The sequence below is a fragment of the Pezoporus flaviventris genome, unplaced genomic scaffold (genome assembly GCF_033815535.1).
Source record: "Pezoporus flaviventris isolate CSIRO_AGI_PZ_B2104156 unplaced genomic scaffold, CSIRO_AGI_Pfla_v1 ptg000041l, whole genome shotgun sequence".
In the NCBI taxonomy this organism is placed as follows: domain Eukaryota; kingdom Metazoa; phylum Chordata; class Aves; order Psittaciformes; family Psittacidae; genus Pezoporus; species Pezoporus flaviventris.
Window position 1 is genome coordinate 8,624,144 of NW_026892589.1, and position 16,050 is coordinate 8,640,193.

The 16,050-nt window shown below is 42.6% G+C and overlaps 1 protein-coding gene across 4 annotated transcripts in view; it reads left to right on the plus strand.

Moving 5' to 3' along the window:
• GALNT9 (polypeptide N-acetylgalactosaminyltransferase 9) overlaps window positions 1–16,050 on the plus strand; it is a 225,730-nt gene that overhangs the window by 79,795 nt on the left and 129,885 nt on the right. For 2 of the 4 annotated variants that reach the window (XM_061466120.1, XM_061466121.1), the window contains one exon: window positions 8,673–8,827. The exons of 1 other annotated variant lie outside the window; for it this stretch is intronic. In XM_061466120.1, the coding sequence (XP_061322104.1) occupies window positions 8,673–8,827 (155 nt within the window). Of the gene's footprint in view, window positions 1–8,173; window positions 8,828–16,050 lie in introns of those variants that run through there. One more of the 4 variants, XM_061466119.1, reaches the window with a different exon arrangement.

The window sequence follows — 16,050 nt, forward strand, 5'->3', positions numbered from 1 at the left end:
GCTCTGATGCTGCAGTTTCACTGTGGAGGGTTTTGGTGAGAAGTACTTTTCCCTCAAAATAAGTAAATATATAAATAAATGAAGCTCTTCAACCTCATGGCCCAGAGCAAGATTAATTAAGAGGGAAAAATGCTTAATCTATCTGCTCACCATAGAATTAGTGAATAATAGAGGATGCCTTCCCAGCATCTACAGCTAAAGGGGTTATGAATATCTGTGTGTGTCGTACCTACTGTCTACCTACAGCTCCTCTCACCATGTCTCTCTTTTGGTGCCTCGTAGCAGATCTGTTGCTTTTCCATGTTTTTCTTGGTTTGTACTTCTGTTTGTTTTAGAGCTTCATATGGTCTCTGAATCAATTGTGATGAAGATTAATAAAAGCAAATTCTGTCACTTTCTTTATGGCAAGCTGTGCCCAGTTTTCAGATGGAGAAATTGAAAACTAGAGAAGTTGTGTGGTCTGGAGCAGGAAAAGCATAACAGTTCTTTAAGCGTTTGCATAGTCCAGTATATCTGAAGTGTTCTTTTCCTACCCACTGGCTCATGTTCAAGTGCATTTAAAAGCCTCCAGAAGTGTTAAATGGGACGTTGTCCTTTAGTGGGAATATTTGGGAATTCAACTCAACTGGATGAGTTTGGTTTTGTCATCCTACCTCCATCTGTTAAGGCTTCTCACTGGCATGGGTTTTAGGATGGAATTTTCCCATACATCAGCTTTTTATCTTCTTTTTTTTTTATGATCATATGTTTTAAAAATACATTAAAAACTTTAGTGCTGGTTTGATTTCTATTTAAATATTCTGAACTTCTCTGTTCAAGGCAGATACAAACTGTACTAAATGTTCTTTATTGCACACACACACGTTGTCCCTGCGAAAAGCATCATACATCAGAGGCAGCAATGACTCTTCAGATTTGCCCAGTGACAAGCCACCATATAGCTAGGCTTTGCTAAAAATGCCAGTGTCAACTTTATTTGCCAAAACATGTTTTCTTCTTTCAAGCTGCCAGTTGTTGCTTCGAAATAAATGGAATCTAAAATCTCATTATTTTTATTGTTTAAAGCCAGCGTTGGGTGCAGCTCTGGGGGTCAGAAGGTAACAGCACTAATTTAGCCCTGTGCTGCTGCATTTAGAATATTTAATCCCTTCTGACTTCGACATGATGACTGGCTCTGTTTCTTAATTCTGTTGTGAGGATTTTGCTGGGGAGCCGTGCATCTCTTAATAATGTGCATCAAGACAGAGACAAGTAAGTAATGAATATTGTATGAGGCTCTTTTCCTGCAAGCAGATGAGCCTGGGCAAATACCTTCAGAAGTTCACAAGTCTGTACCTCATGGCAGAATTGGGATATGACAACGTGGCCAAAGATGAATGTACCCTGCTGAATGCAGTGCAATTCCAGCAGCAAAAGATTTTTAACTGTTCTGAGCCAGTGATAACGCTCAGCTTTTTCATAGGCTTTCGGCTGGATTGGGTAGGAAGAAAGATTCTTCAGTCTTGTTAGTACCAGTGAAGAACTGTTGGGTTCAACATCTGTCTGAGAAAGCTCACTTCTTTTTGCCGGTCTTTTAGTAAACAGATTTCTACCTAACGCACAGCTATATTAAAAACATGCCTTAATAGAAAACTTGATCTGGACAGTGTTTTCTGCCTAAGATAATATTTGATTAAATACTAATAAAGAGCTGACTGCAAATTCTGTTACCATGAGGTTGGCTGTGAAGAGTAAAGGTGGAAATGAGGTAAATAGATTCCAAGGAGGAACTCGGGGTCATAGCCCACAGATGTTAGCTGGCAGAGCCAAAGATTGATTTGTTCCTGGGAGCAGCAACACCATTCATGAACCATTTTTTAAACACTGTACTAAAAAGAAGCAGTCTGTTTTAAAAGCTATACAGAGTATGAGAGCAGAGACAGTGGCTGCAGCAGAAGGCAGAATACAGAGAACCAGAAGGCAGTATTGGTCAGCATGAAAAGCAAGAGTCTCGGCATGCAAACAGCCCAGCTGTTGCTTAGGTTTTTGAACATTTTCTGGCAGCAGGGATAAGGAAAGATGGATTTCAAAGAGTATAATGAGGTAATTTCTGTATCTGTAATAGCTAGATATTAAATTACATTTATGTATCTCTTGCACATTTATTTTCTTTACTAGAATTCTCATAAACATAGAAGCTGCCCTTGAAAACTTCCCAGATTTATTTCCAGTGTTTGAATCTCTCCATCTTTTCACAGTACCTCTGAAATTTCTTACAGTTAGTTATGACACTTATCAAAAACAGCTATCTGCAGCAGCTGTCAGGCAGGGTCCAGCCACCTTCCCTTCTTGAGGCGCGGATGGACTGACCCTCTCTGCCTTCTGTGGGAGATGAGGTCCTCAGGTGTTACTTCTGTTGTTGCATGAAGAAAATCTAGGACCGTGCAAATAATCTTTGATTGTGGTGAATGGTGATAATCCTCTCTTAGCACACAAGAACCTGTTCTGAAATTACAGTAGGAGATAATAATAGAAAATGGATAGAGGACTATGCCGTTGGATTTGAAAAAGGCAGGAGCTCAAGTAATTCTTATTAAAATTGGTGAGAGCTGTAATGTTTATAAATTAGAGCTTCATAAAACGTAAGCACGTGGGTTGAATATTTTAGTCTTGGCAGTTATTTATATTCTGGTTTTACAATGACAGGTTTATTGGGGTTTTTAATGCGCATTTGGATAATTGTTGGGTTTTATCTGTATGCTGTTTACTACAGGGTGGTCATCAGCACAATATCACAAGCATGAAAGCATCAGATTTGCCTGCAATTGTACTGTGTATTGTAAATCCTCTCTGGAGTCAACCCACAGTTTTAATACAATATGAGGAATATACGGGTAGAGCATCTTTGTGTGTGCAGCAGTGGGTGGTGGAACACGGTGCAGTTCTGTGTATCTGAGGAACTGCCCCATGTTCAAGTGGGAATTGCTGCAGTTTTAAAAGGAAGCATCCCAAAATCCATTTAGCAGGCTTCTCTATAACCTTAGTAAGTGACTAATACTACCAAAATTAAAAGTGTGTGTTCATATATATATATATAATTTCTGCAATGTGTTCAGATTTTAAGGCATTTCATTTGATGTAGAACCATTCTCCAGATGAAGTTAAAATTCAGCACCTCCAGACTCATCTTGTGAATACTTAATCCTGCATTGTGCCTGTTTGAGTAGGTCTGTGGTTATGAATGAAAGCCTTTGCACGCTGTACTTAGGATCCCACTAGTAAACGTTCATGTCATTGGGTGTGTGGTAAGTGGAGCAGAGAGGTCATCTCCTAAAGTAAATACATTCACCTTGGTTGAAACCACAGCACATTGTGTTGTCATTCTGCTCTAAGTAAAGTAGACATTGATTATATTCAGGGCTGTCCGGTCACCACTGACCTTTGCTTTCTGAGCCAGCACCAAAGATTCTCATCACAGAATCACAGCATGGAAAACCCTCTGTCTTTTGGGCTTTCAGCCTTTTTAATGGAGTGAGAAGGATACCAGGTTGGGGATTCCTCTCTCTGCCTTACCTGGCCACAGCACTTCTATGCTAGAAATAACAGGCATTTGGTCAGCTGTGAAAATGCTCCAAAGCCTCTACATCAGCAGGAGCAGAGTGGCAGTTTGAAGCCTTAGGGACCTGGCAGTATCGTGCTGCAAGAGGAATGATTTGGCTATTGGCCTTCTTGTGCCACTGTAATTACGAGCTTGCCATCTTCTTCTGAACCTGCGGCAGAGAAGATAAGGGGCTGGTTGGATACAGCTCAAGTATGAGGCACTTGAGTCTTCCTTATTTATTTTTCTCCTAACTTGCTAGCTACTTGTGCAGAAATCTTCATGCAACTTCATGCAAATTCATGCAAATATGGTGTTTGTTCAGATGTGCTTTTGCAGAGCTCGCTGGGACTATGCAAAAGGGGCTGTACATACCAAATTGCTCAAGTATTCGATGGGCTGCAATGCCTCTTTGCAACAGGATGAGGGCCTCAGTTCTGTATGTGTGGTCAGTTTAACAGAGATCTTAGACTTTGTCTGGTTTTGTTGCTGTTCTCTTATAAAAAAGTATTATTTAAAATAGAAAAATATTAGGTTATCTCAAATAAGTGGTGGGCTAGTAAATGCACTTGGGATTTCATTAGGAAAAGGGTAGGCGATGTTAGTGTGTGAATAGCTGCAGCTGGAAGCTACAATTCCGGATAATAATATTTTGTCTGTTTTGGTTTTTTTCTCTCTTTAAAGCTACTGTTCAAACACTTAAACATCAAAGTCTTCCTTTCTACACATTATTCATTCTTGCAAATGTCTCGTATCTTGCAGTAAAATGATCAGAAGGGTATGTCTCTTTAGATATGGTAAGTCAATCTTGTGTCCTTTTTGGAAAAGTGGTTGGGAATGACTTTATTGTCATTAACTTGAATTCAATATTTTTTTCAAATCTAAGCTTCTTTAGATGCAAAAAACTTACAAGAAACTTTTCAATCGCTTCTCGCCTCTCCCCCAAAGTAAAATCTTACTTTGTTTCATCAGCAAGCCAGTTCTGTCATCTCCTTCTAGGGACATTAAAAGGAAACTCAATAGAAGACATTTCATAAAATACTGAAACTCATGTTGACTTATTTGAGTATGTGCCCACCATACCTGGGACTTCACAACAGAGGGCATGGTGATTTCAAGGGTTCTGCTATAGAATGGTATTTTGTAGGTCTGCCATAGCCTCTTACAACTTTTTCCGACCACTTCTGGGAAAAACCTGAACTTAGGAAGTGTCCTCATGGTGATGGGTATCTTGGTGATATTCAGTTGCTGCACAGTCTACAGCTTTCAGTAAAATCTAGTTCCTCTGTGTTGGCTGAGGTTAATAGCTCTGAATGAATTAGGGTCAAGCTGACTTGGAGTCTCTTGCCTTGACTAGTTACATGATGAGCTCTGCAGATAATGGCTGTAAGATTGATGCTTTTCTAAAGGTTCTGTTCAAAATCTTTTTGTTCAGTGTTGTTTGAAGTGAAATTTACTGTCTCTGACCTCAGTAGCAAAGCAGAGCAGGCTTGTAAATGCAGAAGCAATGGAAGCTTTCTTCTATATCAATATCTTTGTGCCAAGTTGAAGTGTTCCGCAGTTAACAGGAGTCAACAAAAGCAAAGAAAACTGTTGTGAGATCAACATTGGACAAGACCAATCACAGTTTCAAGGAGAGCCACAGACAATAGGAAGGTCTGGGTTTTATTCTGCTGTTGTCATTGCAGTGTTAGCTATTTGACAGTCCAGTAGCAGCCAGAAGTGCCCCAAGGCAATAAACCATCTTTACTACATTAGTGGAGATGCCTATGACAGATGGCTAGTTTAGAGTGCTGACTGTTTTTAGAGTCTTTACCTCTGGCTACTTAACATCATCTTCAGCTTCAGCCAGCTGTCCTTTATCCAGGTGTTTATTCTGGGTGAGCACAGTGATAGCAGAGAGATGTAAAAGTGTGACTAAGTATAGACTGTCACAGTATCTTGGTGTTTCTTTATAGCGGCTTCCTAATCCATCTTGGATGATATGAGTGAAAACATGAGAAGTATGTAAAAAAAAAAAAAAGAGACTAATAGTGAGAGTGATAGCAAGAGAGAGAAACTGGATTTGTGATTTGGAATGGGATGCCAGCATCGCTTCTGGTTTGTTCATTGATTTGGAACAAGTTACCAATGCCTTCCCCCGTTGCCATTTGTAAGATGGGCTGGCAGCCTGAGCTGATTGGTACGGCTTCAACAAAAGTGTTTTCCCTGAAATCCAGATGTTGCATATATTGATTTTGATCTAGTTTTCATTTGGCAATAGAAGCCTTTCAGAGAGAAGAAAAATTGGAACTTGACCCCTTCTGGGCATGAAACAGTTGCTTCAGCCCAATGCTGTTTGTGTGAAAATGCAAAGCTTTTTGTTCCAATGCAAAAACAAATACATTTTCTAACCTTGCAATTTTACTGTACCCACTACTGCCATCCTTCAGGCAGCTCTAACAGTGTATCTTTTGTAACTTGCTTCGAAATCCCTGAAAGAGCAGTGATTTAAAAGAGCTATCTGTTATGGGAATGGTGTTAGGTAAGGTTTCAGCTATGTAAGCAGATTTTCATGTTCTTCTGTACGCACTATAGGCTATTTTTAAGCTGACCATTTAAGAACATTCACTTAGCAAAAGGAAGCAAGTGTTTGACCTAAGTCAATCATGGATGAAATCATGTCTTTGGAAGAGCCCATTGGAAACTGCAGTGATGCAAAAACCCCCTCATCAAAACTTGGTAAACTCTCTCAGGTAGTTGAAGGTCTTCTACAACTCTTGGGACAATCTGTACACTCGTGTGGCAGAATCCAAGCTGAATTCTCATGGCCAGCTTCTGAACTTGGAGTTTGTAATGGAAATACCGATCTAACAGATTCTTAACCAGAAGACCAGCAGGTGTAGCTATAATATATTAAATGCTGTAGAGACATGTAATAAGCTACGGTTGAGCATTAGTTCAATATGTTTTCTTAAACCAAAATGGTATTTTCTAGGAAAAGTAATGCTGTGACAGACTTGCAATAAGAATACTACTAAAATAATCAAAACACTGGAAAATTGCAGGTTCTGAGCTGCTTCTGCTGAACTGACTGAGAGTTTTACTATTGCCTCAGCGAAAGAACAGCTGGCACTGCATCCAGACAGTATTTATGTTTAGGAATAGAATGAAGTAACCAAATCCTGTATGCGTTCCCAAAGATATAACTGTTTGTAAGAGGTAACACTGCAGAAACCTGTGGCATCTTTTGGCAGGTATAAATTAAATTATGGTGAAACTCCAGTCTAGGCTTGCTCTGCATTGCTGATCCCTCAACACAGGTTTCATTAGCAAACCCCAAAAGACAAGGGAAGAATTCCTCTAAGACAGCAAAACGTCCTCGCAAGCAAATTCAAAGGTGAACAACAGGAAGGTCAGAAGTAAGACAGCAGAGAGCAGGTCTTGCCAAGTCACAGTGAATTCAGCAAGGTTGTAACTTTTGCTGCATTTTGAGCTTGGCAGCTCCCAAAATCAAGAAGGAAGGATGAAAGGGGAAAAACATAATCCAACCCTCTGAGAGAGATGGTATAGAAAGGAGATCACTAGGAACATGAGTGGAGAAGCTGCTCTATGAAAGGGCTTATTTAATGGGCATCGGTATCAAGCTTAGAGATCCTGGTCATTCTTCAGCAGTTGCTGGATGTGTGTGTCAGAGCCAGGGCCTAGGCTGCTTTTCCCCACCTGTGTATAATTCCATGATGGGAAAGACATGGACCTGTTGGAGTGAGTCCAGAGGATGGCCATGGAGATGGTCAGAGGGATGGAGCACCTTTGCTCTGGAGACAGACTGAAAAAGTTGGGGTTGTTAAGCCTGGAGAAGAGAAGGCTCCAGGGAGACCTTAGAGCAGCTCCCAGTACCTAGAGGGGCTGACAAGAAAGGTGGCGACAAACTTTTTTGTAGTGCCTGTTGCAATAGGACATGGGGTAATGGTTTTAAACTGAAGAGGGGAGATTTAGACTAGATATGAGGAAGAAATTTTTTATGCTGAAGGTGGTAAAACACTGGCACAGCTTGCCAGAGAGGTGGTAGCTGTCCTATCCCTAGAAGCATTCAAGGTTGGGTTGTACTGGGCTCTGAGCAACCTGATCTACTTGAAGATGTCCCTGCTCGTTTCAGGGTGGTTGGACTAGGTGACCTTCAAAGGTCCCTTCCAACTCAGAAGATTCTGTGATTCTATGATTATGTGTATGCTTGGCAAGAACTTCTCTTTCTCATGGTCCCAGCCATGTCACTTGCAGTAGGACCAGTGTTGTACATCACATGCTACGAGTTCTCCCTGTTGCTGGGAGCACGTGAACTTGTTCCAGGTTGTTTCCAGTAGTGAGGCAGGTGGGGCTTCATCCCACCTTCGGGGCACCCCATGGACAAGGACAACCTTGGTCCTGTGCGTGGTCAGGAGCTGAGTCTGGTGATGCCTGGGCAGGACGAGGACTCTAGGTGGGCACCGAAGAGAAAATGGCCATCGGTGTCTTCCGTGGGAGAGAAGCACGGGACTCGCCTGGCTCCTTCACCTCTCTGTCGTGCTGAAATACAGCGGGGAGTGCCGGGGCGGCGCGGCAGGGCCCCGCAGGCCGGGATGCGGGGCGGGGAGCCGCGGGCGGGGCGGCGCGGCACGGCGGCTCCACCGTGTGCATGTAGATGAGATCCCCCGGAGCACGTCACTCCGCACCGGCGCTCTGCGTTTGGGGCGGCGGAGAGTGAGGGCGGGCGAGCGGGAGCGGCCGGAGGAGGAGAGGCGGCGGCGGCAGCTCGGCAGGCAGCATCGCTCGCCCCCCGCGCTCCATGCCGCGCAGCCCGCCGCGGCGCGGGGCCCGCGGGGCGAAGGCGGGCGCCGGGCGGGGAGCGGCGCGGCGGTGCTGAAGGACAGCTCCGCTCCGCGCCCCTCCGCGCCGCCCCGCGCCCCGGGGCGCGCCCCGCCGCAGAGTGGCCGCGGGGCCGCTGTCCGCCGCGCCTTGATGTGCCCCCCGCTACCGCGCCCGCGGCTCCCATGGCGGTGGCACGGAAAATCAAAACTTTGTTGACGGTGAACATCTTGGTCTTCGTGGGCATCATCCTCTTCTCCGTGTACTGCAGGATCCAGGACCGCTCCCAGGAGCTGGTGCAGATCGTCCGGAGCGCGGACCGCCGGGCCAGGAGCCGCGGTGCCAAGGTGGGCAGCCTGGCCGACAGGGAGTCCATCCTGCAGCGCCTGGACCACCTGGAGGAAGTGGTCTACAACCAGCTAAATGGTACGGAGGGCTGGGAGGGGGGATGCAGCACCAGTCCCAGGGTGCGCTGCGTCCTAGGAGGCTGCTGCAGATCGGGGAAGTGCTCCCGAAGTGAGGAGGGAAGCCCGAGCATCATACGCATTAACCCCACTGCTGAAAGGCTGAAAATGAAGTGACCGCAGGGTTTTGCTGGAGGGATTTGTTGAGCCCCCCCCTTCCCCCCAACTCTCAGCCCAAAGTCAGGACTTCCTCAGTGGGTACAAAGTTAAGGAGGCTGCAGAGTTCCTGGGTTTAAGGGTTAGTGGAAGTTCCTACCAACTGTACCAGGTTTTACAGTTTGCCTGGATATATTAACTCTGCATGGTGTTTGCGTAGCGAGTGCACTGCTAGGTTATAGCTGGAAGTCATTTACTTGGTCTCAGAACTACTTTAAAAACGTTCTGCTGAGTTCTTATGCTGTGTACTTTTAATGGTCTATTTAAACATGGCACACATATGTTTCCTTAATGACTGCCATTTGAATTTGATATTATCTTTGGTGAGGAGGGGGAAACATCCACCACTTCTTTTTATTATGACATACTGTTCTAGTTCACCAGCTTTGAAAAGTCTTGGTAGGTAAGCAAAGAACCCTACCATTGCAGTTGGAATAGCCTAAGCCATAAAAGTTGCTGTAGGACGACTAACCTTTCGTATAGAAACTGATTCTTTAAAACAAGTGCATTTGTGTTTGCATGGATTTGTAAAGGTCTAAGGGTAGAACGTCAAGAAAAATAAGTATGTGATTAAATACATCAGTGCATTGGACAAGGAGAGGATGAGGGAGGGAACTTTTACATGAAATTACGAGGTAAATGTAACATTTAGTGTCTAGCACCAAATAAAACTTGCAGTGTAAATGTTTCGGTATACCAAATGGGCTTATAGGCTGCTTGGGAAAATCTTACTCATAACATTGATTTAACAAAGGCTACTGTAGTCTCAAAATGCAGACAAACGGGAGGGTTAGGATGAAGTATATTTCCTATTACTACTTTCTGAATGAATGTATAAATCTAAGTAGGTTCGACTGTTATGGTAGTACTCAGTCTGCCAGCGAGTGTTACAGAACAGGCAACCCCTTACGCGCTCCTCTGTATAAACAGGGAAGAGAGAAGGGGAATGTGGAGTGTGGGTGTCAGTCACAAAAATACAGTCATGAATTAGAGGGAAAGTGTCAACAGCTGTGTTTCCTAACCATATTTTGGAGCAGTTTTGAAGGATTTAAGAGGGAAATCCTTCTCCTAAATTCCACGAAGTCATGGAGTTCTCAAGCTAAATTAGATCAGTCCCTGAGCTATATTCATTGTAGCTCAGCTATGAATTGATTGGTTCTTGGTGGTGTTCACAGGTGAGGCTTGGGTAGGATTTACCCAAGGTTCATCTCAGCATCCCCCAGAGAATCAGCAGGAGCCCATTGCATGTAATGATTGTGGCTTCACAGTGAGCAGGAAGGTCTCTGTAAAGTATGCCTTTATTTTGGGGACTTTTGTTCCTTTCCCTTTAGTTTGTTGGATACAGAGCTGCCCAGTCAAATTACTTGAACTTAAATGTTATGTTGCTGCTTCAGGTCATAATAAACACTGCAGGCAGTTTCTTCTTGAAAGTTCTTACATAGAAAAATAGAGTTTTTCAAGCTGGGCTGTTCATTTCCCCTCAATTTCTCCCTGACACAGTTGGGGCTTTTTATTTCACAGTGGTACGTTCACGCAGATGAATTATTTGATCATTGTGAAATGATACTTGTCACTGCCTTTATTTTCTTTCTTCATCTTGTGGCAATAAAACTGAGAAGTCAAAAAACTTAGGAAGTGCTCTGCTGAAATGGTCAGAGTTGCATCACTGTAACGTGAAATCGGGATCAAGCATCTGTGTTTGGGTTTAGCTCACTGGTATTCTGTTTCTAGTATCATGACTCATTACTTATGCCATTAATGGGCATACTGCTGCTCTGGCAGCATTGAGATTCCAGGGAGCCTTCCTGTGATGATGCTCTACTGTGTCTCACAGAAAGACTGGTATTACTGAAACACTCTGTCTGCTCTGGAGCTGTGCAGCATCATCCGCATGTTGAGCAAGGTTTCTCAGACGTTATCCTGGATACTGTTTTGCCACAAGGTTGGAGAGCCCTCTGAGGCTTTCTTGGATGTTCCCTTTTCATGAAGGGGGTCAGAGTCACTTTTATATGGACAGACAGACAGACAGGGATTTGACTCATAAGGAATATGGATTCCTTGCATAACCAGAACTCCTGCAAGTTTGACTCAGCTCAGTGCTGTGGTTACAGTAGGTCTGTCCAGATTAGGATTTCAGTTTCCTCCTCCTGCTTCTTTCTATTTTGGGATCAGTGAATTTAGAGCCACCTATTTAAGTATCTTATATTTTTTGTAATAAAGTCTCAGTGTTCTTTTATTCCATTTTTCTCTCCTATTTGGATTAGTCCTAAACTGGTAAGACCTTAACTGGATTTCCTAGGGACTCTGTTGAAGATCCAAGGCAATAGAAAGACTTTGCTGTGAGAGACCAGCCCTGCAGCTATTCAGAATTTTGTTTCCATCACACTTATTTGTTTGCATGAAATCACAGAAATGTTATTTGAAGGTGTACTTTCTGCCAGGAAGAATGAAACACAAGCAGTAACGATACAAATGCAGCAAGAGGCAACCCAAACCTGATCACTAGAGAACTCATTAACTTCTCGGGCTGAATAAAAACTGTGCACACGATGCCTGTGGAGGTGCGAGCAGGACGCAGAGGACCACACGTGAAAGTAGAAAGTTGGTCCTTGCCATTATCATTGGCAGAACAAGAACTGTTTGGACTAGAATGAATGAGAATTGCCATGATTCCCTGCAGAGCAGTGCAGACATACACCCAAACAATAGTTTTCAGATGGATCGTGCTTTGGTTTTCTATCAACTTAGAAAAATAGTGTTTCTAAAAGCTTTCTGTTCGCTCAGCTGCTGTGAGTTGGGGTGTAAGTAAAAGAATGGAGCGTGCAAAGGGAAGGGAAAGCAATGAAACACATCAGTGGAATTTCCTTGGTGAAACCTTCTATTATCTCTTGATATTTGACTTAGAGTATAACAGTTGAAAAACTGAGTTATTTTGGATCTAGTTCATCAATCTCTCTGTATTTTTTCCTTCTTACTATGGCATTTCTATTGATGAGTATGATTTATTGTCAGTCAGTACAGAACTAATGCCAGGCAGACCTAGTAGCAATTCATGAAATGGCATAATGGTAACACCCTGGAATTTTCTTCCTTTGCCTCTGTTTTTTTCTAAAGGGGAACAAATAAAAAAGATATAATTGACTGAATTTTTCCCCTAATCAATTTTGCATCTGAATGTGTTGCTAATGATTTATCATAGAGAAGAAAGAATTTTTGATGCCCCAAGTAGAGCATAACCTTTCATGCCAAAAGCAATTGAAGGGTCAGACTACAATTTCACTGTAATTGCCTTTTTCCCTTTTCACTGTCTCTTTCCAGTAATATACAACAATCAATACAACATGTAATTAGATTTCATTCAATCTGCAAAGATTAAGAGAATTTTCATCTTCTCATTATGTATGCTCACGTCATGTCTTCTTATGCATGTCTTCTACATTAGACCTCTTTGACCTGCTCTGTTGCAGATGGGGAGGGATAAGTTTGGAGTATTTCCTTGAATTTGACAGATTATCGTTCTTTACACATCATAATTTGATTTTGCTCTCTTTGGGAAGATTAAATACAATAGCAATTTCCAGTATGATAAATGGGTTTTATATTGCGTACACGTTTTGTGGAGGAAGGTTAGGGAAAAGCTGGACAATTCACATAATTGCAGCACACTGGCTTAAAATGCTGGAAATAGCAGGTCCTAGGTGCACAGGACTGATTCACGCAGATGGTGACTCCTGGTTTTTAGAGTGTACTGGAAGCAAAGTGATTGCATTTAAAATTCAGCCTGGCAATCTGCATACTTAAAAGGTACAGTAGTATTTTTTAAAGGCCAGTTTATTCTCCATAGGCTTGGGACCAGTTGAGAATAGTTCCAAATTTCCATATCAAAAGTAAGGGTTGGGAACAGGATGCAAACAGATCCTGCAAATGTCTACATCAGGTTTGCCAAAAAGATGCTTTTACAGCTGGCAACTTCCAGTTGAAGAGTAATTCCTTAGCAGAGAAGAGAGTGAAACCACATGTGCATGGGGGAAGAGTCAGTGTGACTGCCAGCCTTGCATCAATGAAACTGCATTGTCTCATGCACAGACTCTCATGTTAGAACTATTTCTGTTTAATTTGTTAATGGTCTGATGCTAACATAATTATCTCCTTAACATATGGGGGACCGTTCTCAACCATGTGCTTTACTTGTCATGGAATCATAGAATAGTTAGGGTTGGAAAGCACCTTAAGGTCATCCAGTTCCAAACCCCTGCCATGGGCAGGGATGCCTCACATCAGCCCATGTTTCCCAAGGCTCTGTCCAGCCTGGCCTCAAACACTGCCAGGGATGGAGCATTCACAACTTCCTTGGGCAACCTGTTCCGGTGCCTCACCAGTTTCTCTGTTTACCACACAGTATAACAAGTATTTTTGATTGTTCTGGCTCAGTTACTCAAGCCTAGTTAAGCAACCATTGTCACAGGCCTGACCTGAAGGTACTGCAAAGTGATGGTCAAGTCCAAAACACCAATTTCCACTGCACACTGGCTGTGTTAGACTTGATTTACGGAGCTGAGGAAACTCATCGTTAGTGCTTTCTGGAAGGCCAAGATTTTATTCCCCCAAAATAAGGGAAGAAAACATCCTGGGTCAATATTTGAATAGCCCCTATAAAAATATAAGGTAATATTTGAAATAGAATTACTCTGTTCAGGCACTTTAAGGAGAAAAGGTCTAAAGGTTTGGTAGAAAGAAGAGGGTAAATCGCTTTTGTGAGACACGCAAAACTACATTCAACTCTTCAAAGTATTGACAAATAGAAAAAATACATCTTCATTCCAGCAGCACATCAGCGGTTTTAAAGCCTCTCCCTGTACTCTTATGTTTCATATACTGGTAACTGGTTTTTTTTTTAATGTAATGTTTCTGCTTTTTTGTGTTTGTACTTGGGAAGAAAGCTTATTTTGACAGAAAAATCGTGGTAATTTTATCGTTGACTCATTCATTTGTGTGGAACTTGAATCATTTTGTGCTATATAGGATTAAAAGCAATGTTTACAGAGGTGGAAAGAAAATCATTGACTGATGTTGCGTTTGTTGCCTTTTAGCAGGTATTGCAGTTCAGTTTCTTTCCATTTATTTATAGATGTAGGTGGAGTTGGAAAAGCAAATATGGGCCTGTCATCTTTCTAGTGAAGAGCAGCAGCGGGGTTCTTGCACATCTATAACCACCACATAGGTTTAGAGAATGTAGAAACCTGGCTTTAACCTAATACCCTTGATAGCGGGAGGTGTGGGGGGTGGTTTTGTGTGTTGTTTGTTGTGTGTTTGAGGTTTTTAGTAGGTAAAGGCAGGTAGCAGTTAAAACAGGAGCATCATTTAAGAATGCAGTTCCAGCCACTGAGTGTATGGCTGTTCTCCAAGGAAATAATAAGATTTATGAAAGGAAGGAAAAGAAATGAGTCATGTTTAACAAATCTTGCTATTCTTAATGCCTTTCTGTAACCTTACTAATGGGGTGTTCAGTCTTTCTCAGTGTACTTGGCATACTTATTTATTATTGTTGTTAGTTGTGGGGTTTCACTGGTAGTCATTTCCATCACTTAGTTTAAACTACCAAAACTGAAAGGGGCAAAAAAAAGGACAAAGACAAAGACAAAGAAAAAGAGCCTGTGATGTTTTGGATAACAGGAAGGAAGGAAGAAAGCCAGTGACAGCAGAACAGCTTCCAACCTTGTTGTAGTCCTATTGATCAAAACTGCCCTCTGAAATAAGAGAAGTTTAGCTTCTGAGAATGAAAGCCAGAGAGAGATCCTCCTGCTGACCCAAAGTTATCTTCTCCTGAGAGCCCAGAGCTAAAGCAGCCAAGTGCTAATTGGATGTGTATGACTTGTGTATGTGACTCTTTTCTGAAAAGCCATAGCTATGATGCTGTGGAAAAGGCTGTGAATATCTGAAAACCTCGTAGGTGGAAGCAAAACTCGTTTCAAGGACAGCAAGGCAGATGCAAACAGATTAAAAATTGTCTTTCTACCCTATAGTTTTTGTCTTTTCAGGTGTTGTGGAATATTCGGGTTTCACAGGCAGCTTTGGAGACAAGCTACAGTGCAACTGATGCTTGCTGGTTACTCAAGCCCTCTAGCACATAAAAGAGCATAAAAATTACCTATAGCAAGGCTATCTCCTGAATAAAGATATTCTTGACTTATAGAACAGAAGGAATAAATCAGGGAGCAGCATGATGCAACGTGGTCTCAGGTCCCCTCATTTAGCTGAGGTTACTTGAGTTTAAATGCATGGTAGTACTGCTGGGGATGAAGGTGGCAATCTTGGTTCTGTAATTCGTATCTCAGTTTAATCTGCTAGGCTTCCCAGTTCTTATTTGCAAACTCTCCGGTACACTGAAGTGTATGGAATTTCACCCAGAGAAGATAGCTTCAGAGCTTGGCAGGCTTCATCTTTTCAGTGTCAGCTTACCTCTAGTTTCTCTCCTGTCCTCTTTCATTGCCCACATATCCACACTAGGAGTGTACAAGAGTGGCGTGAATAATCTGTAGGACTTTTCTTGCCTTCGTTTTTTGAACTCTGAAGCAGTAGGAAAGGGACTTAATTTACATCAACAAGAGTTCCTCTAAAACAGAATTGAGGATGGGGTTACTACATGTGGCAAAGTGGTCCTTTCTTCAAATTGAGCTTCACCACCTGCCTTCACCTATGATCTGGTGTAGATAAACAGAGTGAGCTCTGTATCTGCAGGTCTGTAGATGTCCAAGGAATTGGTATTTTGGAGCTGAGATCTGCTTTCTTATCCCTCTGCCATTCTCCTCCAAGGTGAGGGAAGTGGGCTTGTGCTTCTGTGGTTCTTTGCACTATGTTTTTATTTCATCTCATTTAGCTAGTTTGGACTCATTGCTGTGTGCAGAAGGACAGTGCAGCAATCCAGTGGCACATCCAGAGGAGGGCTCTCACCAGTTCCCTGCTCCTCTTACTGCATTTGTCAGGCCATTTCATTTCTGACTAATTGTGTGTGTTTGATTATGCCTTGTA